Source organism: Dendrobium catenatum, unplaced genomic scaffold (assembly GCF_001605985.2).
Source record: "Dendrobium catenatum unplaced genomic scaffold, ASM160598v2 fragScaff_scaffold_437, whole genome shotgun sequence".
NCBI lineage: Eukaryota > Viridiplantae > Streptophyta > Magnoliopsida > Asparagales > Orchidaceae > Dendrobium > Dendrobium catenatum.
Window position 1 is genome coordinate 462,492 of NW_021318899.1, and position 22,857 is coordinate 485,348.

The 22,857-nt window shown below is 34.8% G+C and overlaps 1 protein-coding gene across 1 annotated transcript in view; it reads right to left on the reverse strand.

Moving 5' to 3' along the window:
* Window positions 1-142: 142 nt before the first annotated feature.
* Window positions 143-22,857, reverse strand: part of LOC110099864 (anaphase-promoting complex subunit 7) — a gene marked incomplete at its 5' end in the record, with an annotated part of 41,935 nt that continues 19,220 nt past the window's right edge. Inside the window, 12 exon segments of the mRNA XM_020827163.2 lie at window positions 143-505; window positions 593-653; window positions 1,123-1,352; window positions 5,771-5,916; window positions 5,992-6,085; window positions 6,190-6,234; window positions 6,320-6,520; window positions 6,614-6,664; window positions 6,963-7,036; window positions 13,147-13,192; window positions 17,147-17,203; window positions 21,498-21,582. Coding sequence (XP_020682822.1) covers window positions 419-505; window positions 593-653; window positions 1,123-1,352; window positions 5,771-5,916; window positions 5,992-6,085; window positions 6,190-6,234; window positions 6,320-6,520; window positions 6,614-6,664; window positions 6,963-7,036; window positions 13,147-13,192; window positions 17,147-17,203; window positions 21,498-21,582 — 1,177 coding nt within the window. The 3' untranslated portion in view covers window positions 143-418.

Sequence of the window (22,857 nt, forward strand, 5' to 3'; positions counted from 1 at the left end):
TGGCGGAGGCAAATGGATTATTTAAATTTTTTGATAGAAAATAAGTTGAATATTTACTATGAAAAGCATGAGATTATAGAATATCTTAATATATATGTAGTAGATGTAAAGAGATCAAATTCTAAGAATAAAAAAAGAAGTATATAGAGGGGAAAAAATGGAGCTGACATCTATTTGTTCATACAAAGCTGCTTACATTATAAATTCAAGCTTGGCAAGAGCAGTTCTTAGCAGTTGCAGAGACTATCAAAATACAATATTTTAGTTAATAACACTTTAAATATTTCGAAATAAAGCCTTACTACGGTTTGCAAAGCAGATCAAGCCCTTCTGATATGCTGCTTTGCTTGATTTCTGATAGTTCATATGGGCCTGCTTCACCATCTTAGAGCTCAAACTATTAAAGAATTTTTGTTGCTTACAAAAGATCATTGTCTTCTGGATCAGCTTCAGCATCTTCGACTTCATTTTCTTCATCTTCATCAGGTGCATCTGGATCTATGCCCTGCGAAAATAAGTGAAGAAAAATGAAAATTTCATTGATTTATCAACTGGAAATACTTTGAACAACTGCAAGGGCTGCATGATTCACCTTCATTTGTTTCTCCAGGCGTTCTAAACCCTTTTTAGCAGCATTGTTTTGTGGATTTATCCTGAGGTAAACAGGAGATACTAATGAAGAAAATGCATATTTTAAACTTGTAAGGAAATGGTCCATATTCATGTGCCACTTCAGTTTATGAAACTTCTGCAAAAATGACAATATATATGGCTACATGGCTCGAGTGTTATGGCTGATATGGCTTAACACGAGATTATTGATTCATGTTTTAGACTTCGTTTGGAACGGCTTTCTTACTGCTTCTTAAAGCAACTTTCTAGTATAAAAATTTTAAAAAAAAATTGTACTGAAAACTGGTTTAAGAAGCAGTAAGAAAACTGTCCCAAACAAAGCCTTAGTGTACTAGTGAATGTAAACGGAGCGGAGACATTGGTGTAAGATGGACATTGAAATGGGCACTCATCAGACTGAAATGACAGACTGCTTGCTTCAAAGTTTATTAATCAAGTAATGGAAATTTCTTCTGGATATTTAATCAATAATATAAGGTGATTGCATACCTCAATGCTGCTTGATAATGAGAGAGAGCTTCAGATAGCATATTTGTAGCAGCAAAAACCTGAGCCAACTTGGTGTGTAGAGAATCATCTGCACAATCTTTAATATATTTTTCAAGAAGACAGACTGCATCTTTAGTTCTGCCCTCAACAACATGTAGCTCAGCCAATGCTAAAGCAGCATCTAGGTATCCAGGTTCTAGGCGCAGGGAAGATTCATAAAATTTCCTCGCCTGTGTTATAGATTGCCAATGATGTGTTCAAGTAAAAAAAATCAGATTTCAAAACCAACATAAAAGCCTTTACGAAGAAAGAAACCTTCAAGAAAAAGCCACAGAAAACTACTAACTTAAGGAAGACTTTGAAGGTAAACTAAAGATTAATCACAAATAATCAACTTTAAAATAATGCTAAGAATTAAGCGAATTCTTAAAAAACTTGTTCGTAAATGATGTGTCTAAACCCTAAAAAACAACGTAGAGTGCACATATTGCAGCCCGCACGTTATGCAGATTTATGATTCTAAGTTAAACTGTTAAAGTGCACCTTTTCTTTAAAAATAGGTAGCATGTAGTGGATCTTGGATTGCCAAACCAGCTACATATTGTTAAACCAGGTTCAAACTGAACCAGCAACGCTGGCTCAAAAAGAACCGACACTGCAGTTCATTCTCATTACAAATGATAAAAGAGTTTTTGAGGGGTAAGCGACCAAACGAATTCACAGAAAGAGGTCTACAATTTTGAATTATATGGAGATGTAAGAAGGTGAAATCAAACGAATCGAAGACATGAGAGTCATAGAGAATGTGTGGGAAGAGGAGAAAGAAATACAGAGACAGAGGTGAGAGAAGAAGCTGCTTTTTAGTTTCCAATTTCACCATTGCTTTTTATTGGAAAAATGACGTATCTTCATAAACAAAATATAATCATCCAATTTCTACAGAAATACTACAGCTGCACCAAATATAAAACTTTTAGCCAATTAATCAAATCTCTAACTATCAAATGAGAAGCTATGAAAATAACTTAAAAAAGACCGTGCACTCCACAAATTCACACCGCACACTTGTCTCCCTCTAAGAGCCCACACATCTGCCAGTGTTTTTCTCGATCGCAATCACAAGAGACATTGACGCCTTCTCCCCGCGCTTGGAGTTTTGACTTAGGTAACAAACATTGTGCTGGGACACTCTCTGCTTCCTCCAACTTTTCCTTCTAACATCATTGAAATCAAATTTATTCGTTTTGCTCCTTGCATTGACTTCGTTTTGTGTTTTCCTTTGCGAATTTTGCTACTAATAGCCATTGTTCTTTCTCTAATTTGATGTAGGATGATCAGGGTTTTTTAATAAAAACCTAGAATTAAATACACAAAAAATAGAAATAAAGTCATAATATGCTACTATGCTATCAACTTCAGCAAAACTCAAGTCACCTTCAATGCAAAAATAACCAATGTGTTTTTTCATTACAAATAATAGTGCAAATTCTCAAAATTTAAATCTCGCAAGGAAAATCACGATCAAATATAAAATTCAAAAATAATTAAAGATCCCAGCACTAAAAGAATTCAACATATATAGCACTTGATAAAAATTCAATCATAAACACACGCCAATCAATAAACAAGTAGATACAAAGAATAATGACACAAATCATCCAATAGATGATCTAATATTTACGCTAACACAAGGAAGCTCGCCACCGAAAGCAATTTTCAAGACTTCACATAGTAAATAAATTTAATACTAAAAATAATAAAGCTAACTACTGAAACTAGCTGCTAAAGCAAAGTAATTAAAGAAAAAAAATAGGGTACTGTAGCAGAATATTAGTGTCGGGCTAGTAAACAACTGAAAACTATAATCTAGTGTCATACTAGCAAACAACTACAAACAAGAGCTTCTATAGGTATAGTCCAACTTACCCTAAACATACACCAATGGGTTACTTCTAAGTGAAGCAGTAAGCCTCATACATTAGGAAAATAACCCTAAAATCCATTAACACCAAATGCTGGGCAGCTTTGCCTATAGGGCTAAGTTATAAAACCCGCTTTTCGACAATTTCTAGTAGAGAAGCCGTAAGTCCAACTCTAGGGGAAATATCTAGATAGTAACCTAACCCTAGACCCCTCTATGGGCCACCCTTAATAAAGGTTATAAGACCCGTCACCTGGGCTACTTTCAAGTGAAATAGTAAGACCCGCTTTTAATACTTGAGCAACCTCTAAATAGAGGCTGTAAGAGTCGCTCCTCCGGCTACTTTCAATCTAAGTCGTAAGTCCTGCTACACGGGTTACTTTCAATGATAGTCGTAAACCTCAACCTAAATCTACACTACATGCAACTCCTAAATGGAATTATAAGACCTAACCTAAATTTAAACAACGGGCAACTCTTAAGCAGAGCCGTAAGTTCTAACCCAAATCAAACAAAATTAAAATCCATTTCAGTTTACTTGGGGATCTCTGAAAGGAGGCAACCCATGATTGCTAATCAGATTTTCTAGATACTACAATCAATGGTTGTTATTGTTGGTAGAGTGAAACCCACGGTATACCTGGGATGACGGAACCATGGGATTTTGATCGGGTGTACCTTTATTCCCCCCATAACTAAAACTAAAACACTTACACACTTTACACTTCTTCCACAATTAAATGTAGTTTCATCCTTAATCGAGAATGCTCTTCCAAGCATTAGAAGGGGTAATTAACAACGAGGGCTTGCGCTCATCAGATGTGAAACCTCAAAATTAAATAAACTTTAATGTCGATCATTAGGGAAAATCTGGTTAAGTTAAAAATTCAATCTACCTCGGGAAAAATGAGACCTATAAGCTTACGAAAGCAGGGTTCATTCCCTAGCGCCATCTTTTCTTGAGGGTGAACACTTGCATTCGGGACTTCCTTATAATTTTGGTGTTAAGGCCGAGGTAGTGCATGAAGAGGGCTCATGCGACATGGGTTTGTCAAGGTCAACACTAATAAGCACTCCCTAATGCTAGTGGTGGCCCTCCTATCAATAATAGCCAAAACATAACCATTCAAATTGTTGTTTGTTAATAGCTGCCAATAGAAACTGTTAATTTACACAACCATTATTAAGAAATTGGCCATGTGGTATCTAAAAAAAAAAAATCCAACAAAAATATATGCAAGTAGGTGCCCTTTTAGGCCGCCACTACTCATATATGCTCTATTCAGCCATTACTATTTTGCAAGGCAAAAAATAAATTAACTGACATATCCCTATAAAATCATAAAGTATCAACCAATCTAGGCGGTGCAAATCATGATATTGAGATATGTGTTTTTCAGTCTCTGTAAAATGGGCGTAGGACAAAAAAAGAGTATTTCCAGCCACCACCATCGGAATTCTTCAGATGCGTGAAGGCAGTCAATAAAGTCCATATATAATCAAGCATCAATCTTGACGCATCAGCCAAGAATTGATAAACAAGCTTAAATCACACCCAACACCAATCTAAAAGACATCCAACATGAGTCCAAAATCAAACAATAAAGATCTCAAACTCTAGCCCATCATCCATCCATCCAATACCTCAATGAGTCAAGCAACAATGTCAGAGATGCGGTGTCTCTATTCCTAACCCTACAACCAAGTAGAGAACCAAAATACCCTTCTAGGAAAGATACCCTAAATAAATAATTATATATGATACCCCGACCCCCATGCCATTTACATTAGTATATAATAAAAACCAAGAAAATAGAACCTTTCTGTTAAAAAGTGATGCTAATGTGCACGCATAAAGGGAAAGATTGAGAGAGTGACATGAGAGAGTTGTTGAGGGAGAAAGTTGATGCTAGCTGAATGCAGGGAAAAAAAGGAAGTTAAAAAAAAAACTAGTTGAAGAAAAGAGCCCAAATCAACCAAAAAGTTGTGTGGCAGATAGCCCAAAGCTGCCACTTCACACATCCACCAAGTTAAAAATTACAGGAAGCTGATGCATATTTTGAGATTCAACAGAATATCTCTGTTAATTTTAGAGACGAAATCATGATTTTAAATGAATATCCCTATTACCTTCAAAAAAGAAAATATAAGTTAATACAGCACAACAATAATGTTTCTGAAGTGTCATCCAATGATCATAAAATGCCTTGAATAAAAAATCTTTCGAATAGAAAAGATAAATGCATCCACTTGACACTGCAGAAGAAAGTTAGCCGCCCAAAAAAAAAGACTAGCTAAATCAACATCAGTTAACCAATCTTCTGTAATGCCAAAAATCAAAGATATTTTCTTCAAGATGATGCGTGATAGATATAATTTGGTATAAACTTTCTTCATTTTATGGTGTTTACTATGTTAAGCAAGTAAGAAATATTTAACAGGTACCTTGCAACTTATTTTAGAAAATTTATACAAGACACTTTCCAAATTAAAAAAAAACAATAACAGAAATCATAGTATGAACCATTTATTTACTGAAAACTTTACAATATAATTCATAATTTCGGAAGAAGGTGAAACACAATTGATAAATAAGCAACAGCCAATTCACAACAGAGACATCACTACGATTAGCTGAGACTAAACCAATGTCACTTGTCTAGCTGAAAGGTGAGCTTCAGAACATAACATTATATGGACCTAAAATGAAATCAAAGGCATGCGTACCTTATCCCTCCCACTAGAATTACTTGCATGAACATCACCAACCAGTTTGAGGGCTTTTGCTGATTGAGGCATTATCTTCATTGCCTCTCGAGCTGTATATAGTGCTTCCTTTATTTTGGAAAGGGCCAAATAAGAACGAACTAAGCCTGCAAAATTTCATACATCAGGAAAAAGAAATCTACAAATCAATGGTGTAAAATGTAGAAAATGTATTCAAAGACCTTGATAAGAGCGAAGATCAGGTCTCAACTCTAGAGCTGCCCTGAAGGCTGTCACAGCTGTATCAGGTCGGTTTAACGACAGAAAAAGTCTTCCCTGGACACGCATTGCAAGTTTAAAAATAACAATGAATTGTATAGAAATTGCAAAAACTCACTCCTCAATTCAACAATTATCCTGCAGAAAAGCATGCTAATTACCTTTGTTATGTGGCCCAAAATATGTCTATCATCAATTCGGATGCTCTGTTCAAAAAACAATTTGCTTAAGTAGGAAAACTAGATCAGAAGAAGCTTTTAGAATAAATGATGAGAAGCTTTGGAGTTAAACCTTCTCAGCATAAGCCAGGGCTCTTCGTTCATCTTTCCTTTCCCACAATAAAGATGATGCAACAAAAGCTTCAGCTCTTGCTGGGTCAATATTTAGCAAATCATACACTAGTTTGTTTAACTTAGAGTGGTCAGACTTCAAGTTCAGAAGCAATGCATACTCATCCATGTACGTCATGACAAATGGATCAATAGACCGAACCTGTAAATCTAAACAAAGCCTTTTTTCATAAATGAATAAAAAGAGCTTGGACCACTTTACATGGTCGCAGGCTAAAATTCAATATTGGTTTACCTTTTCAAAATTCATTATAGCTTCTTCGGTTCTTCCAATGATAGCTTCAATCTTCATGTAGATGCATTTGAGAATGCAAAACTATTTAGTAAAGAATTCCCAACAGGATGAATTATGACATTCCGTGACGGAACTTTAATGTCATTAACACCTTTATGTCAAAGTTAGAGCATACATACAAATGGTAATCATATATGGAAAATAAACACACATCCTCTTTAAATATGGTATAAAATGTACATGAAATAATAACTTGAATGTGAAAAATGAAAGGCAAGAGAGAGGCTTCGAAGCTTATTTTTCAACAGATTACCAGTACAGCAATTTAACTCTTAAGGAAATGACTTACCTTAGCAATTTCCAGCAATATGTGCACGTTGTTTGGAAAACGTTGCAATAGGTCAGAGAAATGTTCAAGGCCGCCTAGAAAAGCACAACGTATTAGGTTAAGCCATCATAAAATTATAATTAAGTACTCAATAATAATCAATAAATTTGGTTCTCCACATTTCTAATTAATAATTTATGTTGGGTGTGTGTCTGTGTGAGTATATATTAGAGCATATATACGGAAAGTAATATTCGGAAAAGTCATATTTAGAAAATCTTTTTTGGTGATATACATTTATACCACCATAATAATATGCATTCTCGTTTATTTTCTTTTGTATCATTCTTGTATGCCTATTTATAGGTACATATTTCATTCAATAAGGCACCAAAATCATTTCTTCACGACATGGTATCAAAACAAAATGACTGTCCTATCAATGCCGCCCCAACCTAAACAAAATTGTTCGCGTGTGCTGCTATGCCCACGTGACTCATTGCAACTTGCATCTCCCTTTGCACACATGCATTGCACAACTCTATGCATGCATGCATTATACTCATGTGCATTGCCCTTGTGCATGTCTCTTCACTGCGCCACCCTGAGCCCGTCAGCAAGAGATATGCTTGTGTGCAACTCCAAAGTGCCTAATATTTTAACTGCTCTATCCCAGGTTCATCGCATCACTAAGATTTCCATCACTCAGCATTCTGATTCTTGCTCAATCAGCTTTGGTTGTTATCTCAACGGGTGGCAGGGAAAGTCGCGGATATGGTGGAAGGATTGTGGTTGAGGTCGTGTCCAAATTACTTTTTCCGCTTACACTTATTGCAGATACACTAATCATCCTCGTAAATGTTGTTTGAAAAAAATTGATTGCCCTCCACTGCTCATCATATTTCCACATCTGATATTAATCTACATACCCCTCATGGTGTCTCCTCTAAAAATTGGTTACTATTTCTCAGGAAGACTATGACCTTCTTCAACAATCACAAAAATCAATCTCTAACTCTTGTGTTCTCTTTATTTCGATCTGCTACAGTTGTCTCTATTGCTATGTCTTGAATTTTAAATTTAGGAGTCGCTTCTTATATGATGGGTGATTACCGCACTTTTCATGCCTTCACATATCCTCTTGATGTAGGACTACGTAAGAATGCAATATTTTTGTTAGGAATTTGCACAACTCTTGATTAGAATAAAAATATGAAGAAAACTCTTAGCAGCTTAAAACAATGAGATAAAACATAAAGGGGTCACACCCGCTTAGGCTAAATCACATAACCAGAGATTTGAAACTTTCAAGATATATTAGAAAATAACATGATGCCAGAGAAGTAGTTTAAAATAAAATATCTAATCTAACAATGAGAATTAATAAGCATAGAGGCACACTCAAAACCCAACGTTTACTAAGCTTAGCAGAAGCAGGAAGTATCGTCCTTCATGACTACAATCAAGCACAAAATAAAGTTAGACTTTAAGAAGTATGTTGAAAATGGAAAATGAGAACCTTTGTCAAGGGTCGGTGGAGATCCTCCACTCAACGCCTTCAAACTGTTCTTCAATTGCCTCCACCAAAGTGTCTAGAATACGCTCGATGTAATCCTCGAAGGTGTGATCGACCCTTGTATTAACGTCAAAGAAAGTAGATTGAAGAATGTCTATGAAACCGTCCTCGTCGTAGGTTAGGTCGTACTCAGTTTCTGCATCCGCCATTCATGGAGGCTAGGTGAAAAATCTCCTCAAGATTTGATAGTGCTCTTGAATATTGATGAAGAGAAAGAAGTTTCTCTTGCAACTTGAAGGAGGGAAGAACCAAAGACAAAATCTGAAATAAATTTCAGATTTTGGAAGTAGAGGGGAGGGATCTAGGAGAGAAATTCTCAACTCCTCAATTATGGTGGAGAGTTAATGAGGGAGCCAAGAAGTAAAAATATGAAAGTAATTTCAGATTTTAGAACTAAGGATATTTGAATTTGAACTAAACTCAAAAGGGAAAGGGAGAGGGATAGGAGCCGTCGGCAAGGGGGAGGTTGGGGATTTATTTCCAAAACCCAATGTTAGGTTTGGAAAGAAATAAAAAGGTATGAGGGCTTTGAAAATTTCGGCCAAACGGGTTTAGGAGTTTATTATTTTCGAATATGGTGGCCGGCAGTTTGTGTGGGGGAAAATTTGTGGAGCTTGGTTAGGAGGAGACATTGGCTTGGAGATGGAGGTGGTTGAGATGCAAGGTTGTCCGGTAGGGGAGGTGGAAGGGGCAAGACTAAGGATAAAGAAGAACACCATGAACCCGGCCGTCTCCAAGGTTTGTGGGTGATCCGATTTCCATCTCCTAGGGATTTCTCTCCAATCTCACTCTCAAGCTCTCACAAGAACTTATGCACGGAAGAAAATTTTGTAATCAATCATTCATCCCTCAAAAACAATAAGCAAGGGGCTATAAATAGCCTAGTATAAGAGACTCAAAATAAAAGACGAACATGCCCTCGGGGCTTACATACGACATCCCTTTACTAGAAGCGTACAACGGGAAATAAAATAAAAATAAATACATAAACAAACATAACATGAATCAAAAGTACAATAACTCGATCGTGGTTGTAGATCGGCGGCCACCCTCTAATAAACCTTCCACGATCTGATGTCCCCATCATCTCTCCACTAGCAATCATTATTGTTGATGATTCTCCCTTCTCTTGTTTTTGAAAAAAGTATCATACATCCTTCTAAATCTATCTTTCAAAGGTTTTTTACATCCCGAAATTTGTTGTCAATCTAATATCTATTCACCACTTTACCCAAACTCATAAATGTTCAATAATCTTTTTTCACTCTAATTGTGTCTTTAAAGATCTCAGCATGAGGAAGACAATTAGTGAGGCATTCAATCCGACATCTACAACTTGACCAAAAATGCTCCTTTCATTCTCTCTTCCACCGCTACTCCATATCATTGGCATTGTAAATTTATTCATCCTCCTAATAAACTTTGGGATTATTTCATCTCTTCACTCTCCAATTTTAACTATCATGCATGTAAAATGGGTAAACATAATTGTGTATCCTTTCCTACATGTACTACTAATTGCTAACATCGTCCATTTGATCTTCTTCACTCAAATATTTGTAGTCCTAGTTCGATTCTTACCTGAGATTATAATATTTTATTGCATTCATTGATGATTATTTTGTAACGCCCTAGACTTAAATATAGAAGAATTACCTATTTATCATTTTAATGATATATCGAGCTTTTATAAATCATCAATACAATCAAATATACAGTGAAAGCAACTAACAATTCGACGAAAAGCCCTGCATGTATTTCAAACATTTTATCAAGAAATAAAAGTCTAATTCTCCACATTAATCAAAACTTGATACATTGGCAATGCTTTGGAAATTATACAATATTTGTGTCAAACTTTATTCTAACAAGGGTATTATTCATCAAACATTTTGCTACTATACATTTCAGCATAGTGTATGGTTGAACATGAAAGTCATTATTTGCTCGATATTGCCTGAAATTTAATGTTTCATATGAAAGGACATCAACAACTTTAGCTATCCTATTCCTATTAATAATTGGGTTTCATCGCCACTCCCTCATAACTTTTAGCCTAAAATTTTGGTTATACTAGCATTATTCATATGTTTCGATCACATGACAAACTTCTCCTTGTGCCATTCAATGTATATTTCTTGGGTGTTGTCACACTCAAAAAGAGATGACAATGATATGATTATAAACCAGATGTTTATTCACACTTGATAAAGTTACATTTCATGAGACCACAAACTTATTTTCTCCCTCAAACATATTTTCACCTCTTATTCCTCTTCCTTAAAAAGTTCCTCTTCCTATGTCTACCTCATTACAGGTTTATTATCGACAATAGATTCAGCTGTGCATTCATCTGATGATGAATTCTTTGTACTTCACTTACCAACTACCCTACAGAAGGTAAATGATAATATGTTGCTCATGATATTTACTATCATAAAACATTGGACAATCTTTCTTATTTTCATACATATACCCTGTCGTATGCTCTACATATATTTCAAGGGCACATCAAAAAGCATTGTAAAGCCTTCTCTAGAAAGATGCTATGGATGCCGAGAAGAGTACCCTATTTAATCTCCATATATAGAATTGGGTTTCCTCACACCCTTCTGGGTTAAACCAATTGCTCGATGGGGGCATCACAATTGAATTTCATCATGCCAATCGCTCCATCAATCAATACAAGGCTTGGCTACTTTCCAGAAGTTTACTTAAATCTATGGGGTGGACTATTCTAACAATATACCTTTAGTTGTCAGACTTATCTTGGCTTGAATTATCCTCTCTATGGCCATCAATCAAGGCTGAATTTTATTACCAATGGATGTGTGATGCTTTCCTTTATGGTGATCTTTATGAACAACCTCTTGGGTAATTTGTGCAAAAAGGAAGGTCGTATATGGCAATATGCCTACTGAAGAAGGCTATCTATGGACTTAAATAGAATCTACAAGCCCGGTTTGAAAACTTTGTTAAGGTTCTTGCGATGATTGGCCTTCATAATAACAACAGAAACCATTCTATCAACTTCAAACATAAAACCTAAGACTTTCCCATACTTGTTCATGTTTTTTACATCTTGCTCACTAGAAATGATTATAGCGCCTGTGACATACACCACAACCTACAAAAGTGTTTTATCACTAATTATCAAGACATCCAAAGTATTTTCTGGGGAAGCCCCTTTTTTTTTCTAAAACTCAATGGATATCTCATGCGGAACCTCAACTCTTACCATTATGCATATCTTCAAAGCTAATTTCACTTCACTCTTTATGAATCAATCTGTATTATAGCTCATTACATTGTTCGGAATGTTTTCTTCAAACTAGCTTCTTGTTTAAAATTCTCTTTTAATTTTTTCTTAAAATAGCATTCCCACTTTCACTAATGACATGCATTTAGTCAAGATCTTATTATATTCACTTTATATGCATCTAACTTGATTGAAATCTCTAAATCTCATATTAGTTACCTTATATATTCTATTTATCTTTGTTTCTCCTTACATAGTAACAAGCCTTTAATATACATTGTCAAAAACTATAGTTTTTTAATTTGCTCACAACACTCTTTGCAAGCCTTCTAGCTTTCATATACTTGTTATAAAACTCAACGGTATTCAATTTTTGTCACCCTTTCAAAAGCATATTTTTTTCATTAATAACTTTTTTATTCTTTTTCACTCCATAAATTCACCTTATCAATGTACAACAGATTTTCTACACTCTCCTAAAACTTTTATGACAATCCCTTTAATGTAATTAGCCATCTTATCACATTAGATCTATCTCAACTAAAGAATTCTAGTTTCACTTCCTTGTAACCTATCTTGAAAGTTAACAACTCACATTTTAAATTACGTCAACTTAACATTGGGCAATAATTTCTTATCAAGGGTTGTGCATAGCCAGTGGACGATTCTTCTACATTGATTTAGTCCACAATCAGTGAAACGGATACAAAATGACAAATCTAAAAAATATGCCACTAATTAACTACAGAATGACCGTCCTGGCTAAACTTAGTGTGTAAACTTGATCTATGGATGCAAGAAGACATTTAAGGATTATTTTAATTAAAACAGTGTTTCGCCAGCAAACACTTAATAGATTTTTATGTAATGGATTGATGAAGAGTGAATAGGATAAGTTAGAAGTAAACATTAAAAAAAATCATATAAAAATTAATAAAAAACATGAAATAAACTTAAAATAGAAGCAAAGGGGCAAGCCTGGAGCAGTAATTTCATTCCTTCCATTGTAATTCAGAGGTCACAAGCTAGTAGACAAAAATAGTCTTCCTCGAAATATAAGTAGTAAGTCGCTTACATCAACTCCTCCCATGACCCAGGCCAGTGATATTTTGATGCTCAGGGTATGCTAACTTTTATTTAATAACCAATCAAGCTTGATGATCTTTAAGCAAATTTTGAATTTCATCACGGCATGTTCACAAGATAAACTTCCTGAACTTATAATAAATGATGTAACGTCTCCAATAATCATTTAAGTGTTTACATTAAAGTCAACTTAAATTGTTCATTTGCTTCTACATTACAAAAAATTCCAATAGGATAATCTGCAAAGAATTGAAGTAAATATAAGTGTCCAAAATATAACATACCTTTGTAATCATTAGAAGCAATGCAGCATTGTGCCTCAACATACCGCTGCAAGAAAAAATATATATTAGCACTGTAGCTAACTGTTGTAAAGATGTCAGAGATGAACAGAACATAAAAAAACAAAGACATGCAACAGTGTTTCTGATGTGATGCAAAGGGGAGTTACACAAGGATTTAAAAAGAGAATTAAATTTCAGCTCCACAAATTATTTAATCATGCATCAAAGTTAAGTCAATTATAAGCAAGTCGCGGTGTTCAATATGTAAGACTTCTAAGTTTCTTGAAATTGGAGCAGGCTAGGATGGATCACATAAGGATGTTAACCAATGCATATGCGTCACAAAGCACTACAAATCAAGTCAATCGAAATAAGTATTAATATCATATGCAAAATTGCACGAATTGAAATCATCATTCAAAGCCTGAGTTATTAAGCTGATGGCATCGATGTGTCCGGGGCATTAAAATAACTAATGGAGACCATTGCACACAATTTGATCGAACATGGTGAAATTAGCAAATGATGAATGTGCAAAACTGCTAAACATTGCTCGCTTCATAAAATAAATTATGTTGATGTGTTCATAAAACCAAAAATACCTAGAAAGGATCTCTCGTATCAGCAAATAGTCATATTATGAAAAAACTACAAACAATGAAAGTGATGTCGCGCAAAAATTACTCAAATGTCATCATTTGCAAAAAGGACTATGTTAATACATTTAGAATGAAAATAAATGTTTTAAAAACTGGACCGATCTAGCCAGTTCAACCAATTGAACTAAGAACCAATTTGCTGGCTGATTTGATAATTTATAAGAACCTGTTTCACAATGAACCGACCTCAACTGTGCCAAACTGACAGTTCAACCTGTTAACAGACAAATCGATGCTAGTTTTTAAAAATTGGTCAGTTTATTTGCTATCTCATTTATATAATTATAAATTAATTTAATATATTTAATTAAATAAATTTAAATTAATAATTAATTTAAATAATTTAAATTTAATATATTTGAATTTTAAAATGAGCAATCAATTTTTATAATAATCATTTGTCAAATAACCACCAACCAAGCTTTTTCACATGCTCCCACCATCCCATGTGACTTCTCTACTCATGTAAACAAAAAAATTTATATAAACAATACTAATACAAAGTTTAAATTTAAAATTATGGAATAATTATTTGTATATGAATTTTATTTATTTTTTACTCATAAATTTATATTATTAAATTATTATTATATCATTTAGATATCATATAAATAGTTTTAAAATTTATTACGTCTAACCCGCTCGAAACATTGAACCTTAAACTTCTTCTAGTTCTATGTTCGGTCTGGGTTTTACAACTTTGTTGAAAATTCTCAAAAATGACACCCATATTGCATAGGTCAATACACAAAGGTGAAACACAGTTTACCTGCACATGAGATAATGAAACACATTTTGAGTAGCGAGAAACAAGGAATTACATAGGAATATGAATACACTTTTGACCAGGCCTGCTTGTCTATAGGGTAATGTCATAAGATCCACATTTCAAATGCAATCCTCCTTGCAAGATTTGGAGTAGGCAAGAATTGAACCCTTTAACAGATTTCTACACAACAAATCGAAAAAGATAAAATATTTGTTTTGCGTTCACATTAGACATTTAATACCTCATATAAAGGAAACTCACTATAAAATATGAATTGCTAAAGTCATTCCACCTATATGAAAACTAATACAACTAATTTATAAACCCAATCCTTTTACTAGCACGCAGGTAAAGCGCACAATATTCAAGCAACAAAATGAATGCATTTAAAACCCGGACGATGGTCGTGTTGATAAAAGAAATCAACCGAAGAGAACTACATCTCTTAAAATGCCACCAAATCTTAGTACAGACCACTTTGAGGCAATATACAACAACAAAAAGTCTTTATCCCACTATGTGGGATCGGCTACATCATTTTTCTCCATTGTCATGTTAAGAGTCAAATTCTCATCTAAATCTAATAAATAAATGTCATTTCTAATATTTTCTAACCAAGACTTTTTATGTCTACCTCTACCTTTCTTAACATAAATCAAATCTAATACATCTACTTTTTTAACCGGGTCATCGGAAGGCCATCATTTTATGTGGCCAAACCATCTAAGGAAACTCTATCTAATCTTATCTTCCACTGAAGCTACTCCAACCTTTTCAAGTATATGCTCATTTTGTATCATGTCTCTAAGAGTAAAACCACTCATCCACCTAAGCATCCTCATCACTACAACAATTACATTCATATTATGCTACTTTTTTATCCAAATCTCAGTACAAATCACTTTGAGGCCACATCCACATATAAAATTTAAATTCTCAAAAAAATAAAAATAAAAAAAATCTCAAAAAATTACAAAATGTGAAATCATAAGTAAAATTCATCCCTCAACAGCTGTTTTTCAATGGTAATATATTCAAGGATAATCTCAATTCACAAAGAATCAATGCCTTGTTGAGTGTATTGCTATGTTAACTCTCAAACGATCTTATGACAGTAAGGCACATGTCTTCTAACCGATAACTTTATCACCAAACAACATCACAAGTATATGTCTATAGCCGAAAGTCTTTGCCCAAATGGTTCTATTGCAAAATAATATAAATAAATTATGGCCAGTGACCATAAGTTTCCCAACCATTTAAAAACTCTGAGTCGTGAATCATAAAGTGCATTTGATATGTCACAAAACCATCCATTAGCTAAGATAGACTTAAGTTTATCCTCTTAGACAAGCATTTACCCTATGTCTAAAAGATCCCCTTGAATAACAAAACTTATATTGTCGATAAGGATCAGTTGGTCAGGTTGGATCGACCACCTCCGTTAACTAAGTAAACCATAATCCATGACAACTCAAGGCAACAAAACTATAAGATCGTTATCGAGTTCGTCATCATTCCCCACCATCAGCTTTAAATTTAAGGTGGTAAACTCTCAACCCTAAATCAAATTTGTTGGCACTATATGGCAAGCATTTAGTTTCTAACAACTAACCTTAATCAAAAGTTTTTTGTTGATATTATGGGGGTTAATAAACCATAAGAGCTTACACTTATAGGAAATATGGAACAATATCATAAAGTCCTTGCAAAATGATGATGACATCTCCCAGTAGTGTTTTATCTATAATCCAATCTGTGTTTTGAAATTCGACCTAGAACACCAAAAACTTTCTTAGCAAAGCCTAAACATTAATTTTTTGATCCCACGAAGAATATGATGCGCCTAAGAAATTATTAGGTACATAATAGAAACTGGAATTTCATTGGTGGCTTGGACCATGCATGCCATGTTGAATGACCTGTATTAAGAGCACCACATTGACGTGGGAATTGACACCATCATGGTAGCTCTTGTATTCTAAGAATCAAAACTGCAAATGATGCCTATTGCTGGATATGGCAGCAGTTGCACCATGGAACCAAGAAAGACAAACCAGAACCACCAACATAACAGTATACTCACCCAGGCTGGTGTAAGGAAGAATCGGAAAAATATTTTATATGAACTATAAGTGAACTGATAACTAACGGAATAAGACACCATGATAATTCCAAATAGTTCCCCATGTACTTATATTTCCACCTAAACAAAAGAAAAATAATAGCAGAAAATTCCCCAATTCACATTTAGTTTGCTAATGGAGGACCATGTTAACATAAGAAACATTAATATTTCCATTTGGGAGAATATTTTGTGTATTCTTGAAGAATGATTTTGTTAGGTTATATATATATATTCCCAAAAAATTCCATGCATTAGTCCTTGAGCAGTTTTATAAGTATTGCAAGAAAATTCTGGAAGAGTAATAAAGGCAACAATGAACTTAGTATTTCCTTTTTTAGAAATGCATTTGTATATTTACTTCATCGTCATAAATTCTTATTCTGAATTTACCACAGGAGAGAGGTACTATTAAAGCCATAAGATAAAACATAAAACATTACTTACATGCAACCAGCGCGTGTTATCCAAGTGCTCAAAAGGGGTCCTTCCTCTATTTGGAGTCTAAAAATAACAAACAAAGAAATCGATTAATCAATATAGCAATGTTAAATAATGTCTCCAATGCCAGAAAGTATATTCTACGGAAAACACAACAGAAACTCAAAATAACTGTTAGTGTAAAAAGTCTTTTTAATTAGCGTGGAATTTGAATCAACTAACACAAATTTCAGCACGACTGGGAAAGGTAAGCACAACATGATAGTACGGCCTAAAAGTAAGCTACTTGTACTTTCAGGCGTATCCCCGTTAAGACTATCACAGCAAATATATTTGGCTTGGTTGATAAGAGATACACCATGCCTTAACTCCTAGGATATGACAATCAGAATATTCATATATTAAATAATTAATTTTCATAATTACCATATATTTATTTTTTTGTTACCATCATTCAATATGCTTATACAAATAAAACTCTAAGAACACTTCATCTCGGATTTTAAATTAACCTACTTGCAAATGGTAAGTCCGTAAGGCTCAATGAAAAAGTCAGAATACTCTAACGTTGACAACCAATAACCCAAGTTCTCTTTCTCCTGCTTGCATTGATAACTTTCTTTGGACGGGTGGGATGAGGTAATTGTTTTATGTGAGCTCAACAACAAGGTAGTGTAAATGACCTCAGTGGCTAGTAGCAACCAACAAAGCCAAAATGGACATTAGACTAGCAACATGGTTGATCAACAGCTAGTCCGTAACTTGGCGCTTAGCGTTATTGATGTAGGACTACAATAAATGAATGCGTTAAGAACTTGCACGATTTTGAAAAGAACAAGAACAATTACGGCTATTAGCAAGTTAAAACGAAAAGAGAAAACGTAAGAGCGGTCACATCATTTAGCCCAAGTTACATAATAAGCGCTTGAATTATCAAAACAATAGCGAAATTCAACAACATACGAATGAAGTAGTTTTCAACAAAAATCTCTAATCTAACAATAAGAAAGTAACATAGAAAGCACACTCAATCCTACGTTTATTAAGCTTAAGCAGAAGGCGAAACACGGCTCCTTGTGACTTGTCACCACCAACAAGATTAGGGGATTAGGAAAGTAAATGAAAAGGGGAAGAAGTTCACCCTTGGGAAGGTTCGGCGATGATTTGCCACTGGGCACCGGCAAGTTGCTTGTCGATGACCTCCGATAGCGTGAAAATAATGCGGTCCACGTACTCTTCGATGGAACGATCAACTTCCGGATTGAAATCGAAGGTGGAGTGGAGGACATTAATGGATCCTTGATCGTCGTAAGCAAATCCGTAATCAAGCTCCAGATCGGCTATTCATTGGCTTTAGAAGGATGATGTGTAGCCGAAGATCAATGTCAACCCTTTAAAGCTCCGCTAGAGAGAAAGAAGTTTCTCTCAAAATTGAAGTGGAGAAGAGGGGGTGGACGACCAATGAAGGAGGGAGGGGAATTAAACTTGTTTAAGATTTTTGTGGAGGGAAGCATGTCATACATTTCCTTAATTAATCCTTGATTGAGAATAATTAAAGGAGAAAACAAGAGGGAGGGGTGGCGGCAAGAGAGGGGGAAGGGGAGTTAATTTGTTTCCAAAGAAGAGGGAGGATCTTTGGAAAGAAATTAAATAGGAAGGGACATGGGGGATTTCGGCCAAGGAGGTGGGGAAGGAGTTTGAATTATTTCCAAGGGAGGGAGGTGGGCTTTAGGAAAGAATTTCTAATTCAATCCTATAGAGGGGGTCGGCGGCATTAATGGGCTAGGAGGTGATTGTGGGGAGTGATTTGGGTCGCTAATTTGGGATTTAGAGATTAGGAAAGTTTTAATTAAATCCCAATTAATTTGAAATTCAAATAGGATTTAATTTAGGAACTTTCCTAAAATATATTTCATAAATTAGGAAAGGATTTCAAATTCAAATAATTTTGAATTTTGAATTTTGAATTTAAACCTTCCTAAATTAAGAGTGGTTGCTTATGAAAAGTATTCAAGAGGGATTTGAATTTGTGGAGGGAAGATGAGTGAGGTGGGAGGGGCTGGCGGCTAGGTTGGAGGCTTATGGGGATTTTGGTTGAGGGGTGGTGGTGTGGTGAAGCCGGCGGGTAGGTGGGGAGATTAGGTGGCCAACGGCCTAGGGATTGGGCGAGACCTTAGGCCGGCGGCTAGATGAAAAAGAGAAAAGGAAAATTCGATAAAGAAGAAGAACCGCGAACCCGGCCGTCTCCAAGGTTGGTGGGTTATCCAAATTCCTTCTACAAGGGACCTTGCTCCAATCTCTCTCAAGCTCTCATAAGAACTCAAACATGGAGGAAAATTTTTATCATTCAATCATTTCCATGAAAAGAGAACAAGAGGGTCTATATATAGCCTCGTACAAATGACTCAAGAAAATAAAAAGACGGCGATGCCTGTTGGGCTTACATACGACCTCCCTTAAGGGGTAAAAGAGAAAACACTAATAAAGCAAATACAACATAAAATAATAAAGAAAATATATAATATGACTCAAAAGTACATCAACTCAATCGTGGCCGTAGATCGACGGCCACATCTCTGATAGACTTTCCAAGCTCCGATGTCCCCATCAGTTATTGTCCAATATGACAGAATAAAGTGATGCCAACAGTGGCTTAGGTGGTTTTAAGTGCGGAACAGTGGCAAAACAACAGTTACTCTACCATTTAAGTATTAGGGGTACTCAAAATTAGCGTTGAGACTTGGTGTACCAATTTGCTGTGCACATTGAGAGCAAGCTAAAAACAGAGAGGTGGAATCATATACAGCAAGAAAACTCCATTAAGGTGCCTTTACTTTGATAAATAGACCTTTAAGGTTCCTCTCCGAGGAATTTCCATGCCATTCCTGTCTGTCCTACCTCTCATTGTGGATTCATTTGTTGACAGGTAGACAACAAAATCATTCAGCTAGTGAAGTACATTCATAACTTGGAAGCCCATGAAGAAATAGGGAATAATAATAAAGCATGGCACAATGAAAATGGTTTAGGAATCAAATGTGGATCGTTCTCATTTGATGGATTTCCTAATCATCTAAAACCTCATGAAGTCTGAAATATGCTTCCAAGCTCACAGCTGAATAAATTGAGTGTAAACTATGTAGATCTAACAAGGACATACATTTCTCAAATTACTGCTTCAAAATAATATAAATTACTTATACTACGCTCCTCAAAATTTGTCATGGTGCTTAATAAGAATAGTAACTAACTTGCAATAGCTAGAATAGCTCTTAACAACAGGTTTCAAAATTTTATTAGTACCATCACAAGGCAGCACTAGCAAGCAAATAATCATTTTAACTTGCAGATATTTATTAGTTACATATCTTGCTTAGAAGGGTATCCCCAATAAACAATGTGAAAAAAGAAAGAAAGCCAAAGATTACCAAATTGCAAATAAACGACATCTTAAAAATACAAAGCGTGAACTCCAAAGTAATTCCTAAAACACATTCATGCAAAAAAAAAAGATATCACAAAATATATAGGCCTAAATTCTTCTTGTTTTATAACCAAATAAAAAAAATTAAAATAAAACCCAAATTATTATGCAGTCAATTTAGTCTGAGAGTATCATGTTACTTCAATTTAGTGTCTCGACAATACAAAATTAATCCAAGATGGTCCTCATGTTATAATTGTGATATAAAATTGATCCCATTAGTCCCACAACAATACAAGATTGATCCTAATTTACTTCCAAAGGGATCATTTCAGATCAATTTTGTATAATCAAGGGACTAAATTGGAGCAAAGTGATAATTTAGAATAAAATTGGCCAATATAAGAATAGTCGGAGAACTATTGTGAAGTTTACCAGCATTCAATTCAGAACATCAGTCAGTCGGTCAATTTCAGTTACAAATATATACATGATGCCTATCCTTTTAGTACGAGGAAGCTACATCAGATAATAGGCAACTAACTAGTTGAGGTGAGTCCATCTTTAATAGGACATAGACCCACATTATGCCAAAAAAGCTCATCAGAATTTAAATACAGATATGAAAAGTTCATCAATAAATGGTTTAAATATTATATTGTTCAATAAGCAAAACATAATAATACCTAAACCCTAAATAAGTCGATGGCATCCGTTGGTACTATAAAAAGGCCAACTGTGAATTATTTCATTAAGAGATACTGTAAGAAGATAAAATTCAACACAGTACTCAACAGTCTCACCCAAGTTTCTTACAAAGAACCATGTACAGACAAAAAACATCTTATCCATTTCAACATTTCAGCAAAATGAGAAATTAAATTCAAGAGAGAACACACGCATACACTATGACTGAACTTTTAAATCACAAACCTGAGGAAAAAGTGCCACAATTTCCTTAGATGAAACACCTAATTCAGCCAGTGCCGTAATAGCCTCCAAAACATAAGGGCAATGCCTGCCAAGAAAAGGAATCCATCATAAGTATAAAACAACCCGATATTTTCCAGAAAAATAATACAAAAAGACAACAGAAAGAATAAGCGTCAATAATTGATATAGCCCTAATATGATAAGTTCAATAATTTATTTTATAGGATTTAATTATGGCTTATTAATGTTTTAAATTTATTGGGTTGATAGAATTTAAGAAAAAAAAACTCCAGGTTTACTAATGATAAGCAATAGATATATTACAAGTTTAGAGAATTTTAGAAACAATTGAAACACAAGATCAACCGAGGCAAATGGCAGCAAGGTATATTGGAAACTCCACATAAGGCAGGGGTTCTAAGTCATGGTCTGGTCCTCTATTTTATCTTTTGAAAGTTCCTTTAAATTTTGGTTGAGTAATCTAATCTTTATGAATAGTTGAATACAAATGCTGGAAATCGTATGAATCCATGCACTCTGTGAAGACAAATGAGAGTAGTTAAAAGAAAAATCCAATAATATCAGTTGTTTCTTGGAAAAATGTATGGGAATGATGAGAAGGTAGCTATATGCAATACATCTAGGATTTTCATTAACTATTACCATTGCATGCCTGTCCGCATGAGGACATGGGAAGGCACGGTTTTCCACAACCTAGCCTCATGGCTAGTTAAAGAAGGATGCCAACCTCTACATAGGAGTATATGAGACCATCTCAATAGAGTGTGAACCCATCCAATATCATTGATTTGAGAATCCATGGCAGGATCAGCATCATCACAACAGCTAGTTGAAATCTAGGGTGAGAGAGTGAATAATTGATGCATGATAATGAGGAGAAGAAAGATTCTACAGTACATAGGTGATAGGAAGTGCTTGCAGAAATTTAGGAAAAGTTTTGGCTGAAATCTGATTTCAGCAATTTCAGAAAACCAACGAAAAGAAAATCAGGAATGAAACACGAACACTTTTTATTGAAAGTTTTATGAAAGAAAAAACAAGATACAATGGATCTTCAATTGGAGAGGAAGATCCGGCTCTCCCAAATCTCTAGCCGCCGATCAGAGCCCAAAAATCCTAAGAACAATCAAATTTCCGCAAATAACACCTATCCCTAACCCTAGGAAAATCACCTATTTAAAGCAAAACATAAACAGTAAATACCCAAGCAGTCCTCAACCAATTTCAGAAAACCAACTAAAAAAAATCAGGAATGAAACACACAAACACTTTTTTATTGAAAGTTTGATGAAAGAAAAAACAAGATACAAGTGGATCTTCAATTGGAGAGGAAGATCCG